General features: G+C 52.9%; 1 protein-coding gene across 12 annotated transcripts in view; it reads right to left on the bottom strand.

Moving 5' to 3' along the window:
- SIPA1L3 (signal induced proliferation associated 1 like 3) overlaps positions 1 to 14,821 on the bottom strand; it is a 227,432-nt gene that overhangs the window by 87,764 nt on the left and 124,847 nt on the right. For all 12 annotated transcript variants that reach the window (XM_064581035.1, XM_064581037.1, XM_064581032.1 and 9 more), the window contains 2 exons: positions 6,867 to 8,699; positions 2,502 to 2,632 (listed from right to left, as the gene is read on the bottom strand). In XM_064581035.1, the coding sequence (XP_064437105.1) occupies positions 2,502 to 2,632; positions 6,867 to 8,391 (1,656 nt within the window). In that variant the 5' untranslated portion in view covers positions 8,392 to 8,699. The remainder of the gene's footprint in view (positions 1 to 2,501; positions 2,633 to 6,866; positions 8,700 to 14,821) is intronic.

Genomic DNA, 14,821 nt, shown 5'->3' with positions numbered 1-14,821 from the left:
CATACCAGGTCTCCAATGTGCCAGACACGGTCCTGCCTCAGGACCTTTGCCCTGGCTGTTCCCTCGGCCCGGAATGCTCTTGTTCCAGATGTCCACATGGCTCCTTCTCTCAACTCCTTCAGGTCATTACTCAAATGTTCTCTTCCCAGTGAGACCTCCCTTGACCATTCTGCCAAAAATAATTGAACCACCCCTCACACTTATCTCTTCCTTGCTTTACTTTCTACCTTGTCATCGCTTACCACACTGTATGATTTACTAAAGTATGTGTGTATTGCCTGCCTCCCCGACGAGGGTGTAGTCCCACAAACATCTCTGCTGCCTCATTCACTCCTGTGCTCCCAGTGCGCAGCGCAGGGCTGGCAGATAGCAGGGCCGAGTGAGCGAATCCCAGACCTGCGGCCCTGAGCCTCAAGAGCCTCACCCCCACCCCGGGGAGGGCTGGAGGCAAGTTTTGTGGGTGTTGGGGCTCGGAAGTGGATGGAAGCAGGCACGGCACTAAGCCGGTTTCAAACTTACTGAAGAGCAACCACAGCAAAAATGTTACTCCCCGACCTAGGATCCCTTCACCCAGGTCTCAGGAGCCCCGGTACGTGCGACGCAGGCTGGTTTTTTAAAAAATTCGTTCTCTGTATTCCACTTTTATTAATAAAAACCACCACCACCACAGCGCTAGCACCAAGGTGAGTTCGTAACTCAGCAGTGGGTCTGTCGGGGAGACTGAGCCGAGTCAGCGGGATCCCAGAGGCAGCTGAGCGGGGGCCGGAGAACAGGCGGACTCCGGAGGGTGCTTTGGGCAAGTTCCTTAACCTCTCGGGGCCTGTTTCGTCTTCCAGAAATGGGGCAAACGGTGCCTTCACCATGGAACTGTCAGGACATTTAAGTGCGTGAAGATACACGAAGGGTAAAGCTGGTACATGACACAGCGTTAAGGAGATCGGCAACATCAGAGTCATTGTAACAAATATTATTTATTCCTGTTTGATTGTTGTCATCTCACCCAGCAGTTCCCTGGATGTCATGACACAATCTGAAGCAGTGTGAGCTGTCACCTCACCTTCTGCCCTGGTGTGCATCTGGCCATAAAGGTAAGGAGAGTGGGGAGGGGGCTGGGAGGCAGAGGGGCTGGTGACCACCTGTGGTCGGGGGCATGGGGTTTGGGGGCCACCTCCTTTAAATTGCCACAAAGCCTCAGTGCCATCCCATTCCTCCTCAGCGAGAGGGTCATCATGAGGGGATGGGCTAGGGCCCTTGGTACAGCATCTGCCAGTCTGGATGACGTCCAGGCTCGGCTGGCCCCACACCCAAAGCCCCTGGCGGCAGCGGCCTGCTGGGTTCCCACGTCTGGGCAAAGGCCAGGAACAAGGGAGACGGGGCAAGGCAGGGCTGAGGGAGACCCATTTTGGGGGGCCTGTCCAGATGACTACCACCCCCTTTCTGGAAAGGTGGTCCTTACTTGGGTCTTTTGGAAGTCTCTATTGTTTTTGCTAGCCCAGCTCCCCTCTTTTGGCAGAAGAACTCCCCAGCTGCCTCCTCCAGGTGGGTCTGATAGAACTGTCAATCACAGTGTCCTGCCCTGCCCCCAGACCCAGTGGAGCACATGTGATCCAAGCAGAGCCAATCCGAGTCCTCCCACAGATTTGGCAGCAAATATTTCCCCTGTGGAGGAGAACGTATAAAGATGCAGAAGAGCTGAGCCACCAGTCTCATTTTCCCATGACATAGAGAGAGCTTGCTGGTGGCAGAAAAGAGAATGACATTCACAATGCAGAAAAGAAGCAGAGCTTAGAGGAGCCGAGAGGTCAGAGGGCAGAATTCTGGTGACATCATTTGAGTGCCTGGATCCAGCTATGCCTGAAGCTAGTCCTACCCCAGATTTGCAGTTATATGAACCAATGAATTCTATTTCTGGCTTAAACCAGTTAGAACTAGATTTCTGTCCATTACAATTCACCCTAATTGATCAGGGTGCCCCTAGCAGGCCTTGTTCCCTAGCCACAGCTGATATTTAATCTAGGCAAAGACCTACGACCAACCCAGGACAACGGGTTTCTCTACTCAGACTTGAAAGCACCGGGAGTGTTGTGAGGTGAACGGCGTTGACAGCAGTGGCTGCTGTGGCTGAGATCCCCCAATTCCTGCCCTGCCCGAGGCTTGCTGCCTTCTCTCTATTCTGCAGGACATCTCAAGATTCTGAAAGAATCCCTTATGGCTCTCCCTTTATTTCTTATGCTAACGAGAGTGAACCTCTTGCACATGTAGCAATCTTGGGCTCTCCAAGGTTCCAATCCTGGCCTGGCCCCTTATTCGTTGATCCTATACAAGTCACTGAATTTCTCTTGAGTCTGAGTTTTCTCTTCTGTAAAATGGAGGGACTTCCAGGACTGCCCTCAGGAGGTTACCGGCTTACGTGAGATGTAAGGGGAAGCACGTGCCCGCAGAACCCGGCGCAGACTAAGGCCTCACAGAGGTGAGCAGCTAACAACGGTGATGCGACCTACCTCGCGGGTCCGGAAGATGATCCTGTACTGGTACTGCGGCCCATGATCCTTGTGGTCCTCCAACTTCTCCCGCTTGATGCTCACCGCCACTGGCCCCAGCTTCTCGTCTACACCAAAGTAATTGGCATGTTCTGAGAGGGAAGAGCGGGGGAGTTCAGAGTAAGCTCTCTGGGAGGGGTGATGCGCCAGGCCCAGGGCAGGTTCTTGTGCGACCCGTGGGATCCTGCTCACACAAACCTCCTGGTCACGGCCACACTTGATAGACCGACTGCAAGACCGGACTGTGCCACCTCTGCCAAGTCACAGAGCCTCAGTTCCCTCATCTGAGAAATGGGGGGCCCTGACGCTACCCATAACTCATTGAGTGGATGTGAGGATGAAATGAAGCTACACATATTAAATGCTCAGTGCAGTGTCTGGCACTGGGTAAGAACCCAGCCTCGCTATGATTATCCCAGATTTGCAAATGTTCATCGTTAGCTTAGCTGCTGATTGGCCCCATGAAGTGGTGAAGATTCTATTCCAGGGAGCTGCTTGCCGGGCTCAGATCCGGGGTCTGCCACTAGGTTGGATGGATGGTCCAGGCCAAGGTGCTCCACAGCATTCTCGTGAGTAAAATGGGATCAGTAAGGATGGACCGGCCTCCCGAAATGGTGGTCAAAACTAAATAGGTTAATAAGCGTGAAGCACTTAGCACAGGGCCGGGGACACAGTAAGCACGAAAGAAATGCTATTATCATCCAAGGGCATGATGTTTGTCAGAGAAAAGGGACCATGATTCAAGCCCCTAGGCATCACCTTTATCCAGCCACGTTTCTATAACACTTAAAGGACACTTAAACTACTCTTCCCTTGCGGTGATGGAACCTTTGAATCACAGAGGAAATCTCTTCTCTTCCCTAAATAACAGCTGTCTCCCCTCTTTCTCTAAACATGTTGCTATTTTATAATCCTTCCAGGCAAACATTTTCTTCCTGATGTATAACCCAAGTATTTCCTGCCTGTGGTAGATAACCCACCAGCAGTCGGTCTTAACCCAAGTCCACGAGGTCAACATCTAACCTTTGCCAGGAATTCCTTCCCATCCCAGTGCTCTGAATATTTAACTGATGGTTCCTGTTCTCACAAGGTGCTCTTAGTGAATCAAAGGCTTATCTAAGGCCCAAATAATGTGTGTTAATTAACGGCACCGGTCAGACCAGCACCTGCACCGGGTTAAGCCATCTCCACAGCTGGCCAGAGAACAGAAGAATTATCTGCTCCACAGATAGCAGCTCATTCCTGAAACAGCTGTACGGGTTGTTTTGTTTTATTTTCCACCAATGCATACCGTAGGCACTCAATAAACAAGGACCAATGAGTAATTTATTTATAAGCTTCCAGGGCTCCAAAGAAGTCCATTTTTGAAAGGAAATGGCTTTTTTTTTTTGAAGCTCCATGATGAGTACTTATTACCTGCCCAATGAAGAACTGTTTTAACGGACAATCTTATATGATCCTCCCCACAGTCTTTCGTGTAGCTATTTCCATGTGTGAGTTGAAAAGAATGTGTGAGTTGAAAAGAACATGTTATCTGTTGGTTAGGTACAAAATTAATAATTATATATAACATAATATATAATTAATAACCCAATCAGGGGCGCCTGGGTGGCTCAGTCGTTAAGTGTCTGCCTTCGGCTCAGGTCATGATCCCGGGGTCCTGGGATCGAGCCCCGCATCGGGTTCCCTGCTCCGCGGGAAGCCTGCTTCTCCCTCTCCCTCTCCCTCTCCCCCTGCTTGTGTTCCCTCTCTCACTGTCTCTCTCTCTCTCTCTGTCAAATACATAAATAAAATCTTTAAAAAAAAAAAAATAACCCAATCAAAACCTGATTCTACATTCATATATATAGTAGAATCAGGTTTTGATTGAGTTATTCAAATCCTCTTCAGCCTTATTTTTTTGACTACTAGATCTGTCAATTTCAGAGAGACCGTGTCAGCGTCTCCCACTGATTGTGGATCTGTTCACTTCTCCCTGCAGCCTTGTCAATTTTTAAATACTTATCCCCTAACCCAGGTTGCCAGGTGCATAAAGGTTCACAACTATTCAGGTTTCTTTTCTCCAGGTTAGCCACTGCCTGGAACTCCCCCCGCCCATCCTTTTATTTTCAATTTCTGTGTGCTTCTGCTTTGGGGCGTGTGATGCTGCTATAATCACCCCAACATTCCTCACATGAGGATACAGAATCCAATGAGTGAAACATGTCACATAGCTAATAAGCTTTGACACAGACATCCCAAACCCTGGGCTGTCTGACTTGCAACAATGGAGCTCCAGAGACTGCACGCACTCTGAATCCCATTGAATGACTTAGTTGACATTTTGTTAGGTTTGACTAGGACACTGGTTTAAAAAAAATTTTTTTAACTCGTTGCTGTGGAGTACTAGCTGCCTATCCATTCTATTCTTCCCTTCCTCCTTTTCAAGAAAAATCCCCTACGAGTAGAGAGGGGGGATTTGTCTAGGGGATTTGTCTAGCTAAAAACCTATATTTCCCAGCCTGCCTTGTAGATAGAAGTGGTCAATAAGCAGCTGTGGTTGGATGGGGCTTATGAGAAAGCTCTTTAAAAGGGGCTGACAGGAGATCTTTTTGCCCTTACCCTTTCCTCTTTTTCTTTGTCTGAAACGTGGATGAGACAGCTGGAACTGCAGCAGCCTTCTTGGGCCAGGAGACTACTCTGGGGGCTGGAGGCCATGCACTAAGGCTGGCATTCCACTGATGCTGAGGAGAAACCATACCAGCCCTGGGTTGCTGACCACCAGACTTCTTTATATTGGAGAAATAAACGTCTATGTCGTTAAAGCCTGTCACTGGCAGTTATAAGCAATTCCAAATCAATACAGTTGTCAACATTTAAAAATGAGGAGAGGGCGCCTGGGTGGCTCAGTTGGTTAAGCGACTGCCTTCGGCTCAGGTCATGATCCTGGGGTCCCAGGATCGAGTCCCGCATCGGGCTCCCTGCTCGGCAGGGAGTCTGCTTCTCCCTCTGACCCTCCTCCCTCTCATGCTCTCTGTCTCTCATTCTCTCTGTCTCAAATAAATAAATAAAATCTTTAAAAAAAATAAAAAATAAAAATGAGGAGAATCCACATTAAAAAAAAAAACAAAAATGAACTTAATTTCAGGAGAATCTAGAAAAATTGAAAAGGCTGGCAACAATGGGCTTTCCTGCATTTCCTGCATGCCTACAGTGAGGTGGGGCTGAGCAGGGACTGCCCTTTGCTCAGTCGCTGCCTGGCCCCTTAGCTGCCTGGGTTTGTGGCCTCTGCATTAGGCTATGCTGTCTCCTGCGACTGCCCCACCAGCACTGACGAACCTCGTGACAGAGGAAGTCCATCTCTCCCTGGTGTTAACACCTTCGCAACATCAACAGCTCCACCTTCAAAGGGGATCCAAAACCTGCTGGCTTCTTCCGCCACGCATGGGCTCCCAACTTAGACTTGTCCATCATCACCTCCTGCCTGAACTAGTGCAGCAGCCTCCCCCCTGGTTTCCCTGCTTCCCAATCGCCCCACGTCTGTCCCCCAGAGGAAGGCTGTGAACACCTGAGTCGGATCAGGGCCCTCGACTGCTCAGAACTCTCTCGTGGCTCCATCTCACTCAGGGTGCAGGCAAGAGTCCTCATCACCATGACCCACAAAGTCCCACACAATCTGCCCCCATCACCTCTCTGCCTGGGCTCCTTCCACTCTCCTTCAGTCACTCTGTCCCAGCAACACTGGACTCCTTCCTCCTCCTTAGTGTTTCAGGACTATTGTACTTGCTCTTCCCTGTGCCAGAACACTGTCCCCAATCTCCACACAGCTCTGTCCTTCAGCCCAGTACTCAAATGGCACCTACCTAGGAGGCCCTCCCAGGCCATTCCCTATTGAAAATGCAGCCTGTGATCTGGTCACTATTTCCTTCTCCCCTGCTTTACTTTTCTCCATAGCGCTTGCCACCCTAGGACACCTTATATACTTTACACATCAATCTAATTTTATTGCCTTCCCCCCACTTAAGTGCTAGGAAGACAAGATCTTAGTTTTAAGCTGCTCAATACTGTATCCCCAGGCTCTAGAAAGGGCCTGGCCCATAGCTGAACCCAGCACACAGATGCTAAATAATGCCTATCGTCTCCTGCGGCTCGAGGCTTTGGCGAGTTCATCCCTGTGTGAGGCACCAAGCTAAGCGCTGGATGAGGCTCCGCTCACTGCATCCTCAGCACCGCGTCCCCCCCCCCCCCCCCCCGCGCTGCATCCTCGGGGCCTGGCACACAGGGAAGGCACGCGCAGCGGGAGCCCCGGGGACAAGCTGCGGCCCGCCAGCCCGCGCGCCCCTTCACCTCTGCCCACGAAGTGGTCCTGGTAGTAGCGGGCGCCCAGGTCCACGTGCTCGATGCTGTACTGCCGCGGGCGGCTCTGCGTCCTCTGCTGCTCCTTGGGCACCTCCAGCACCGAGATGCTGGCGTTGGTGCGGTGGGCGCTGAGCGCGGGCTCGGCGGCGCGGCCCTCGCCGCCGCCGCCGCCGCCGCCGCCGCCCGGGGAGCCCACGGCCGCCCGCGAGAAGCTCACGTTGCGCTCGCACTCGCCGCCGATCTCGTTGCGGAAGTGCGGGCAGCTGAGCAGCAGGTCGTTGCTGTTGTCGTCGCCCAGGTCCTGCTCCAGGTTCTCCTTGCAGTTCAGGTCCTCCGTGCTGGGGAAGGCGGCGTCCAGGCCGCCCAGGCCGTGCGCCCGCGACGCCGAGAGGGCCGCCGTGGCGGACGCGGCCGAGGCGCCCGTGGTGGTGTTGCGCCGCTGCGCCGTGGCCACCCTGTTGGCGGCCGCCTCGTTGAGGTCGAACAGCATGCTCTGCACGTCGAAGTGGGCGAAGCTCTTCTGGCAGACCCACGGGCGGCCGGCCTCCGGGGGGCTCCGGCCCTCCTCGGCCTCCCCCGGCGCCCGGCCCGCCTCGCCGTCCGCCCTCCCGCTCCTCAGCTTCCGAAAGATGGACGAGTCCGTGGCGTCCCCGCCGCCCAGGCCGCGCGCCGGCTTCTTCCGGGCCTTCTCCTTCTCCTTGGCGGGCTGGAGCCCCAGCAGGCTGTCCTTGGCGGGCTGGCCGTTGCGGGGGTCCGCCTTGGCGCCGCCGCTGCCCCCCGGGACGTGGGCGCCGGGGGCGGCGGGGAGCAGCGCGCGGAGGTTCCGGGCGCCCGCGGCCTCGGGCTGCTCGCTGCGGAACTCGTTGAGAAGGTCGAAGAAGCTCTGCTCGGGCAGGCCCTGCACGTCGATGGAGGACGTGCTCCCGTACTCCCGGAAGAGGGGCAGGGCCGCCGCGTGCCGGGGCCCCCGAGGCTCGCCCGCGTCCTCCACGTCGCACTCGCTCAGGGTGATCTCGCTGCTGCTGCGGTGCCGCAGGGGGAGGAAGGCCCTGCCAGGGGACCGGGGCCACCCGTCCTGGAATTCCACGTCTTTGGACCTCCTCCTGGAGAGTCGGGGGAAGGCTTTGGGCCCCGAGGGAGCCACGGCGCTGACGGGGGGCTGTCCGTTCGGCATGCTCCTCATGGAATGGGCCACCTTTGCGGCCTTCGCGCCGTCTGCGTCCTGTGAGGGGCTTGGGTTGTTCTGCTCTCTCAGCGCCTCCCGCTTGGGCGGCCAGTCGGCCACTCTTGCGCGCACCCCCATCTTGGGCACTGCAGGGGTGGTGGGACTGGGGCGGGTGGCGGCACTGACTGGGCTCTCACCGATGGGCTGGGGCATGCCTCCGTTCTGGACCCAGAATCCCATGGGAGCGTAGTCCCCAGTGTGTGGCCCCGGGAGGAGGTCGGCCCCCCTGGCCCCACAACTGGCTGCCAGGTCCACACCATCACTGGGGATGGGCCGATAGGTGGTCATAGTCCACGGGCACTGGAGTGCTACTGGCCCCCGTGAGCTGTGGAGTGACTTTATGGGGTCCCCTGGCCCTCAGCCATTGTTCAGGACCACCAGTCCCAGGATGAAGGATGCTGGCCCCTGAAGCCTGACGGGAAGGTTGTGAGCCTGTGGAGTCCAGTTCTCCACCATCGCTGTGGACAACTGAGCCAGGACAACCTCAGGAGGCAGGTGCGGTCCTGGGGTTTCCAGTATGAGTGGCTCAGCAGGACAGAGCAGGCAGCAGATGTGGGTGCGGGTCAGCAGGCTGCTGGGCTGTCCTCCCTGCCATGCTGAAAAAGGAGAGAAGGCAAAGGTGAGATGTGATGTTACTGTTCCCAGAGAAAGACTTTTTCTGTGTGGCAGCTTTATGCTCATTTAAAAAAACCTGTTTATTATGGAAATTTTCAAACATACTCAAAGCAAAGAAGAGCAGGATGAGCACCCCACCAGCTTCAACAACAGTTAACGATTCCCGATTCATCTACCCACCCACTCCTATACTTTTATTTGACAGAATATTTTAGAATATATCCCAGGTATCAGCTCATTTCACCTGTAAAAACTTAAGCTTATATATCTAGCAGTAAGGCCATTCAAAATTAACCGCAATACCTTTATCACATCCATCTAGATTATCAAGAATTCTTTAATATCATGTAATACCCCATATCTGCATTACATTTCCCCCATTGTCTCAAAGGTGTCTTTTAGAGTTGGTTTGTTTAAATCAGGATCCAAAACAAGATCCCTACTCTACTTTGGCAGGTATATTTTCTAAGTCTCTTCTATAATGTCTCCCCCATGCCCATCACCTTTATTGTGACGCTATTCACTTGTGGAAGGAATGAGGTCACTCGTCCCATGTAGTTTTCCACTTTCAGGATCTGGCTGCCTTTTCCCTTGTGTCATTAAACACATTCCTCTGCCCCCTGTGAGTCCTGCAGGTAGAGGCTGGGCTGCTGTCTATCTGTCCGGCAGTCTGCCTGACCAGCCACCCCACCAAAAAGGAAGTAAAAATGACAGATGAGTCACCATGATTACTGGTAGATTTGGGGGAGGGGATGTCTCTAGAACTCTATGTGATTAATAGATACCATGAGCCAGTAAATCAGCTCCTGTTACTTCTTTGCTGAGATCTCCCCAGTGGCTCCTTAATGCGTTAGAATAAAATCCAAATTCTTCTGCTGGTCCACAAGCCCCACAGGCTCTGGCCCCTGCTAGTCTCCCTGAGGCCTCTCCCCATCCCTGCCTAAGATCCCATCACACTGGCCCTCTTTTCTGTTCTGCTGACATACCAAACCCCACCCAGGATATCTGGATATGCTTCCACTGGTTCTTCACCAAGCTGGCTCCCTTGCATGATGTCCACTCTTCAATGAAGCCTTCCCTATGAAGAGAAGCCCACCAATGACTAATGGTGCTTTCTGGGTAAGGGGAAGGCCATGTGTGTGTGTGTGGGGGGGGCATTTCCTAACTCATGCCCATAGTTACGGAACAAGCTGGCAGAGAGAGAACCAGGGGGCAGCATGAAGCAGATTCATGGAGCAAAACAGTGAGGCGAGCCTGTACATCTGAGAAAGTAAGAATCAGAAGGGAGGAGTGGGGAGCAAGAGTGCACGCCTCTTCCTAGCTCCCAAGGGAGCATCTTCCTAAAGATGTTGCAGGCAGGCACACAGGGGAGGGGGCAGAGAAGGGGGGGCAGGGGTAGGCCCCAGGGCCAGGTTGGTTAAGGGAGACAGAAGCAAGGCCAGGTGAGTGGGACAGCAGAGGCATTTCTTTTTTTTTTTTTTTAAGATTTTATTTATTTGAGGGCGAAAAAGCACGAGCGGGGGTAAGGGCAGAGGGAGAAGGAGACTCCCCGCTGAGCAGGGAGTCCAGGACCGTGGGATCATGACCTGAGCCCAAGGCAGGCGCCTAACCGACTGAGCCGCCCCAGCACCCCAGCAGAGGCATTTCTATAGAGGCAGGTGGACCTCAGCTCCGGTGACCAAGCTTTGCGGGGATGTGGATGCCAGGGCACTGGATTTTTAAGTAGAAATCAGAAATCTTGAACTGTATGCAACTTTTCCCAGGTTGAAAAACAAAAACAACAGCAGCAACGACAACCAACTACCATGTGGAGAAGACTTCTACAAGGATTTTCAAGAAACTGCTAACAGTCTGGGAAGGGGAAGTAGGCTTCTTTCCCCCACTCCCAGCCCCTCTCCTGCTGTACTCTGCTCCTTAGTACTTCTCAATATACTCACTTCTTTCTCTTATTTATTCCTGATCCCCACCCCATGAGAAGGTGAGATACTGCTGTATCCCCAGGATCTAAATGTGTCTTGAAAGTAGGGGAAGGAAGGAGCCTTACTTTTCATTGTACACCACTGGCTACCTTTGGAATTGCTTGCATGTACTTCTGGCCGATAAAGAAATACTTAAGAACACTACCAACAAAAACCAAGTAAGGGTCAACAAAATAAGTATGTGGGCTAAATTGGGGCAGGGGATGCTGCTCTGTGACCTCTGGTGATGGGTCAGCGCAGCAGCTTCGCCAGAGAGGAGTGCCCCTATACTCTGTGGGGCCCTGGATCCCAGGCCAAACTGGGGGGTGCAGCTTGGCCAGGGGCACCCCTGGGCCACCCTGGGAGAGCACGGAGGATCAGCCCTCTGAGGCCACACTGGGGCTGGCTGGGAAAACCAACGGCCCAGATGCGACCCTGACTTGCTTATGCAAGCACCTCCCGACAGATGGGCTCTGCTGATGGCATTTTGTTTCCAGCTCAGTCAGAAACCCCCATCTGTTTTGCTCTCTTCTGTGAAAACACACAGATGTTCCTGAGGCCCCAGTGTCTTTCCACAGATCCCTTCCAGGAGCAGGTGTAGCCAAGTCGCCCTGTGCTACTAAGAGGCTGAGTGATACCCACAGCCTCTGTGGGATTCGGGGACTGCTGCACACTGGTCCCTTTCCAGCTGCAGGTTGTCCAGCTCCCCGCTCCCAAGAGCACCCCCATCTTCCTGATGCGGAAGCCCCTATTCTGAGGGCCAGACTGCCTGGGTTCAGATCCTAGTAGGCCACGGGCTGGTTACTAACACCGTGACTCAGTTTCAATCTGTAAAATGGGCAGAATACCGCCTATGTCCTGGCCACTCCTATCACTGTGGTTCTCTCCTTCCTGTTTCTTCTCCCTGCCCCCAATTACAGAAGCACAGCCAGGGGTGGGCTCGGCGGCTGAGTGGTGTCCGCGTGGATCTCTCTGCACAAGTGTCTTCTCGCCAGTGTTCCTTGGCTCCTGCCTCTTCTCTACGCCGGCTCCTCCGGCCTCCTGGTAATCGGTCAGCCCCTGATAAATTCTGCTTCTGCCCAAGACTGTCAAGAGTGGCTTCTGCTGCTGGCAACAGAGGACCTGGACTCATGCACAGTGCCGTGGACAAGGAAGGCAGCTGGGGATGGTGGACGGGGAAACATGGGGGGGGCGGAAGCACAAGGAGAAGCGAGGGGCGGTGGGAGAGTCAGGTGGGAGGCCTGTGGCTGCAGGCAACAGAGTCCCATCCGCTGGTGGCTCGGGCAGTAAAGACCTCTCATTATCCTGTGTCACAAGGAGGCCACCAGATACGGTGCCTCCACTCTTGGTACATGGGAATGATGTCAGGCGCTTTCTCTGCCCCCACCCCATTCTCCTCTGCGTCCCTCAGTATGCTGCTGGCTTACACCTTTGGCTTTTGGCCTCAGAGGAGCGAGCTGGCAGCCACAGCGACACTTCGCACTGAATCATGGGCGAGGGGGGGAAAGAAAGGGGTGACGTACGACTGTTCTTACTTCTTACCCATCTGACCCTAGTCAGGAAGGAGGATGTTTGCCAGAACATTCCCCCTACACTTCAACAGACTTTCTTTGATGCCTAATTGGCCAGAATGTGGTCACATATGGCCATTCCAGGTGCAAGGAAAGCTGGGAAGGCTGAGAATCTGGGATTATCCCGATTGCCCTTAGGCTGGTGAGGACTTGGGGAGCCGGCCACACTGGCTCCCTAAAAACGTCAGGGTCTGTTAGAGGAGCAGGCACCCAATAGCGTATCTGTGTAAATGCTACCAGACTGTCACTTGTAAAGAAGCTGGGGAAGTCTGAGCTGAGAGGGTGCTCCCTTATCAGGCCCCCAAAGCCTAGAGGCTGGAACAGCAGACATGCAGGCGAGTGCTACAGCCGCAATGTTCTGGCTCCGAAGGGCCTTGCTCTTCTGTGAAGGAGCCACGATGTCTGCCAGAACCTCCCATGGCAGAGTAGAAGGAAAAAACATAAGCCTTCCAGTGGTAGACACTTGTGGTTTGCTTCCCTGGCCTCTATGACTCTTTTTTCCAAGAACAGCCCAGATTTCCCTTTGGGAACCTGCCTTCTCTGACTCCCACCCAGTGGGCTAGAGGAGGAGCTCCTTCTTGAGTTCAGGAACTAACCATGTAATTGGATCAGAACCAGTGAAATCATTGCCAAGAGTCCTAGGGCTGAAGGCTGTGCTTTTCCCTCTTACCCTGAGTCTGAGCGGATGTGAGGGATGGAATCACTGCAGCCATCCTGTGACGATGAGGGAAGAACCATTTGTGAAAGGGGCTGAAATAGGGGGGACTTGGGGGCTGTAGTCATCACTTTAGTCTGAGTTAAGGTGGACCTGAAGCCACCACTATTCTACTTCCCACCACTAGATGTTTTAGTTATATAACAAAACAACATCTGTAACAGCAGCTACCACGAATGTGATCCTTCTATGGTCCAGGTCCCTCTCTAAGCACTTTACATTTATTATCTCCCTTAATTCCACAGCAACTCTGTGAAGTAGATATTATCTCCATTTTAACATAAGGAAACTGAAGTGGGCAGATGAAGTAATGTGCCCAAGGCCAGATGGCCACGAGGTGGCAGAGTTGCAAATGATCCAGAAGCTTCATTCCTGAAGTCAGGCGGTCCTGAGTTCAAGCACCAGCCCTCCAGGTTGCCCAGTGGGCAAAGTCCCGGACCTCCAATCCTCCTTTTCCTCACTGGTGACACACTGTAAAATATCTCCAGATCCAACTGGTCCTCTGAGTTCCAGGCTCTGGTAGCCACCTGCTTACTTGACATCACGTATGTACGTCAACATGCATTGCAAACTAACCATTCCCACCCCGAACTCTTGATCTCTCCCCACCCACAAAACTTGTTCCTTCTCAGAAATCGTCAGGGCAGGGGCGCCTGGGTGGCTCAGATGGTTAAGCGTCTGCCTTCGGCTCAGGTCATGATCTCAGGGTCCTGGGATTGAGTCCCGCATCGGGCTTCCTGCTCCTTGGGAGCCTGCTTCTCCCTCTGCCTCTCTCTCTCTCTCATGAATAAATAAATAAAATCTTAAAAAAAAAAAAAGAAAAGAAATCGTCAGGGTAGGCTAAGTTATGCCACAGTAACAGAGGACCCCAAGTACCAGGGGCTTACACAACAAAGGTGTGTTTCTTAGTCATTCTGCATGTCCCAACACGGGTGGGCCAAGGGCCTTCTCATGCCTGCTTTACTCCCAGTCGACAGAGCCGTTCTTCCAAGAGACCCAGCTAATTTCACAGGTACATGGCTAAACCACATAACAGCCTCCCTGTTCCCTCTGCTTCTGCTCCCCCCTAAGTGCCCTCTTCCATGCAGCAGGATTCAATATTCACATTTGAATCTTAGTATAAATCCAAATCTTAGGATAAAATTCAAAATCCTCACCTTGGCCCTCAAGGCTCCTTTCCTCTTCTCCTTGCTCTGGGAGCCCAGGCCACAATGTCCTTCTTTCAGTTCCACTTATTGTTTATCCTCCCTGTTGCCTCAGGGCCTTTGCACAGGCCATTCCCATTGCCCTTACCTAGATAGTTCTTTCTCAAGAGTCAGGACAAACATTACTTTCTCCACATGCCTTTCCCTTCTCAGGAACCTTGTTCAATCCCCGACCTGAGCTCTCAGAGCACTCTCGGAGCATTTCTCTTTGGGGTTACCTGCATCAATGTATGTATGTAAATCACCACGTAATGAACTGTTAGCCGTATGTAAGGTTTATGAGGCACTGGAGTCTTTATTACTGCCTGCATCTCCAGCACAGGCCTGACACACAGTATGTGTGGAGAGAGAAATGAGTGGAGGGATAACAACCTCGCTCAGACCAGGAAGAGCACTGGCTCAGTTGGGGTCTGTGACTTGAGGGTAAATGGCGCTTGCTTGGTGACCCAGTGTGTCTGCCCCGGGAAGAAGCATGTTCAGGAAGCTGAAAGTAATACGTGGAGTGTGTGTGTGTGTGCGCGTGTGTTCATACAACAGACACCTATCACGTTCTTAAAAATCATTTAGTCCAAAGGATTCATTCGGTCGAAAGAGCACTAAAACCTTATTCTTTTACTGAACACTGAGCAGGCGTGTATAACTCACTCATTTCAC

The sequence above is a fragment of the Mirounga angustirostris genome, unplaced genomic scaffold (genome assembly GCF_029215605.1).
Source record: "Mirounga angustirostris isolate CCGP_5_RB_7025 unplaced genomic scaffold, mMirAng1.0.hap1 SCAF_16, whole genome shotgun sequence".
Taxonomy (NCBI): Eukaryota; Metazoa; Chordata; class Mammalia; order Carnivora; family Phocidae; genus Mirounga; species Mirounga angustirostris.
The sequence above is the reverse complement of the archived record's forward strand: the minus strand, read 5'-3'. Positions and strand labels throughout refer to the sequence as shown.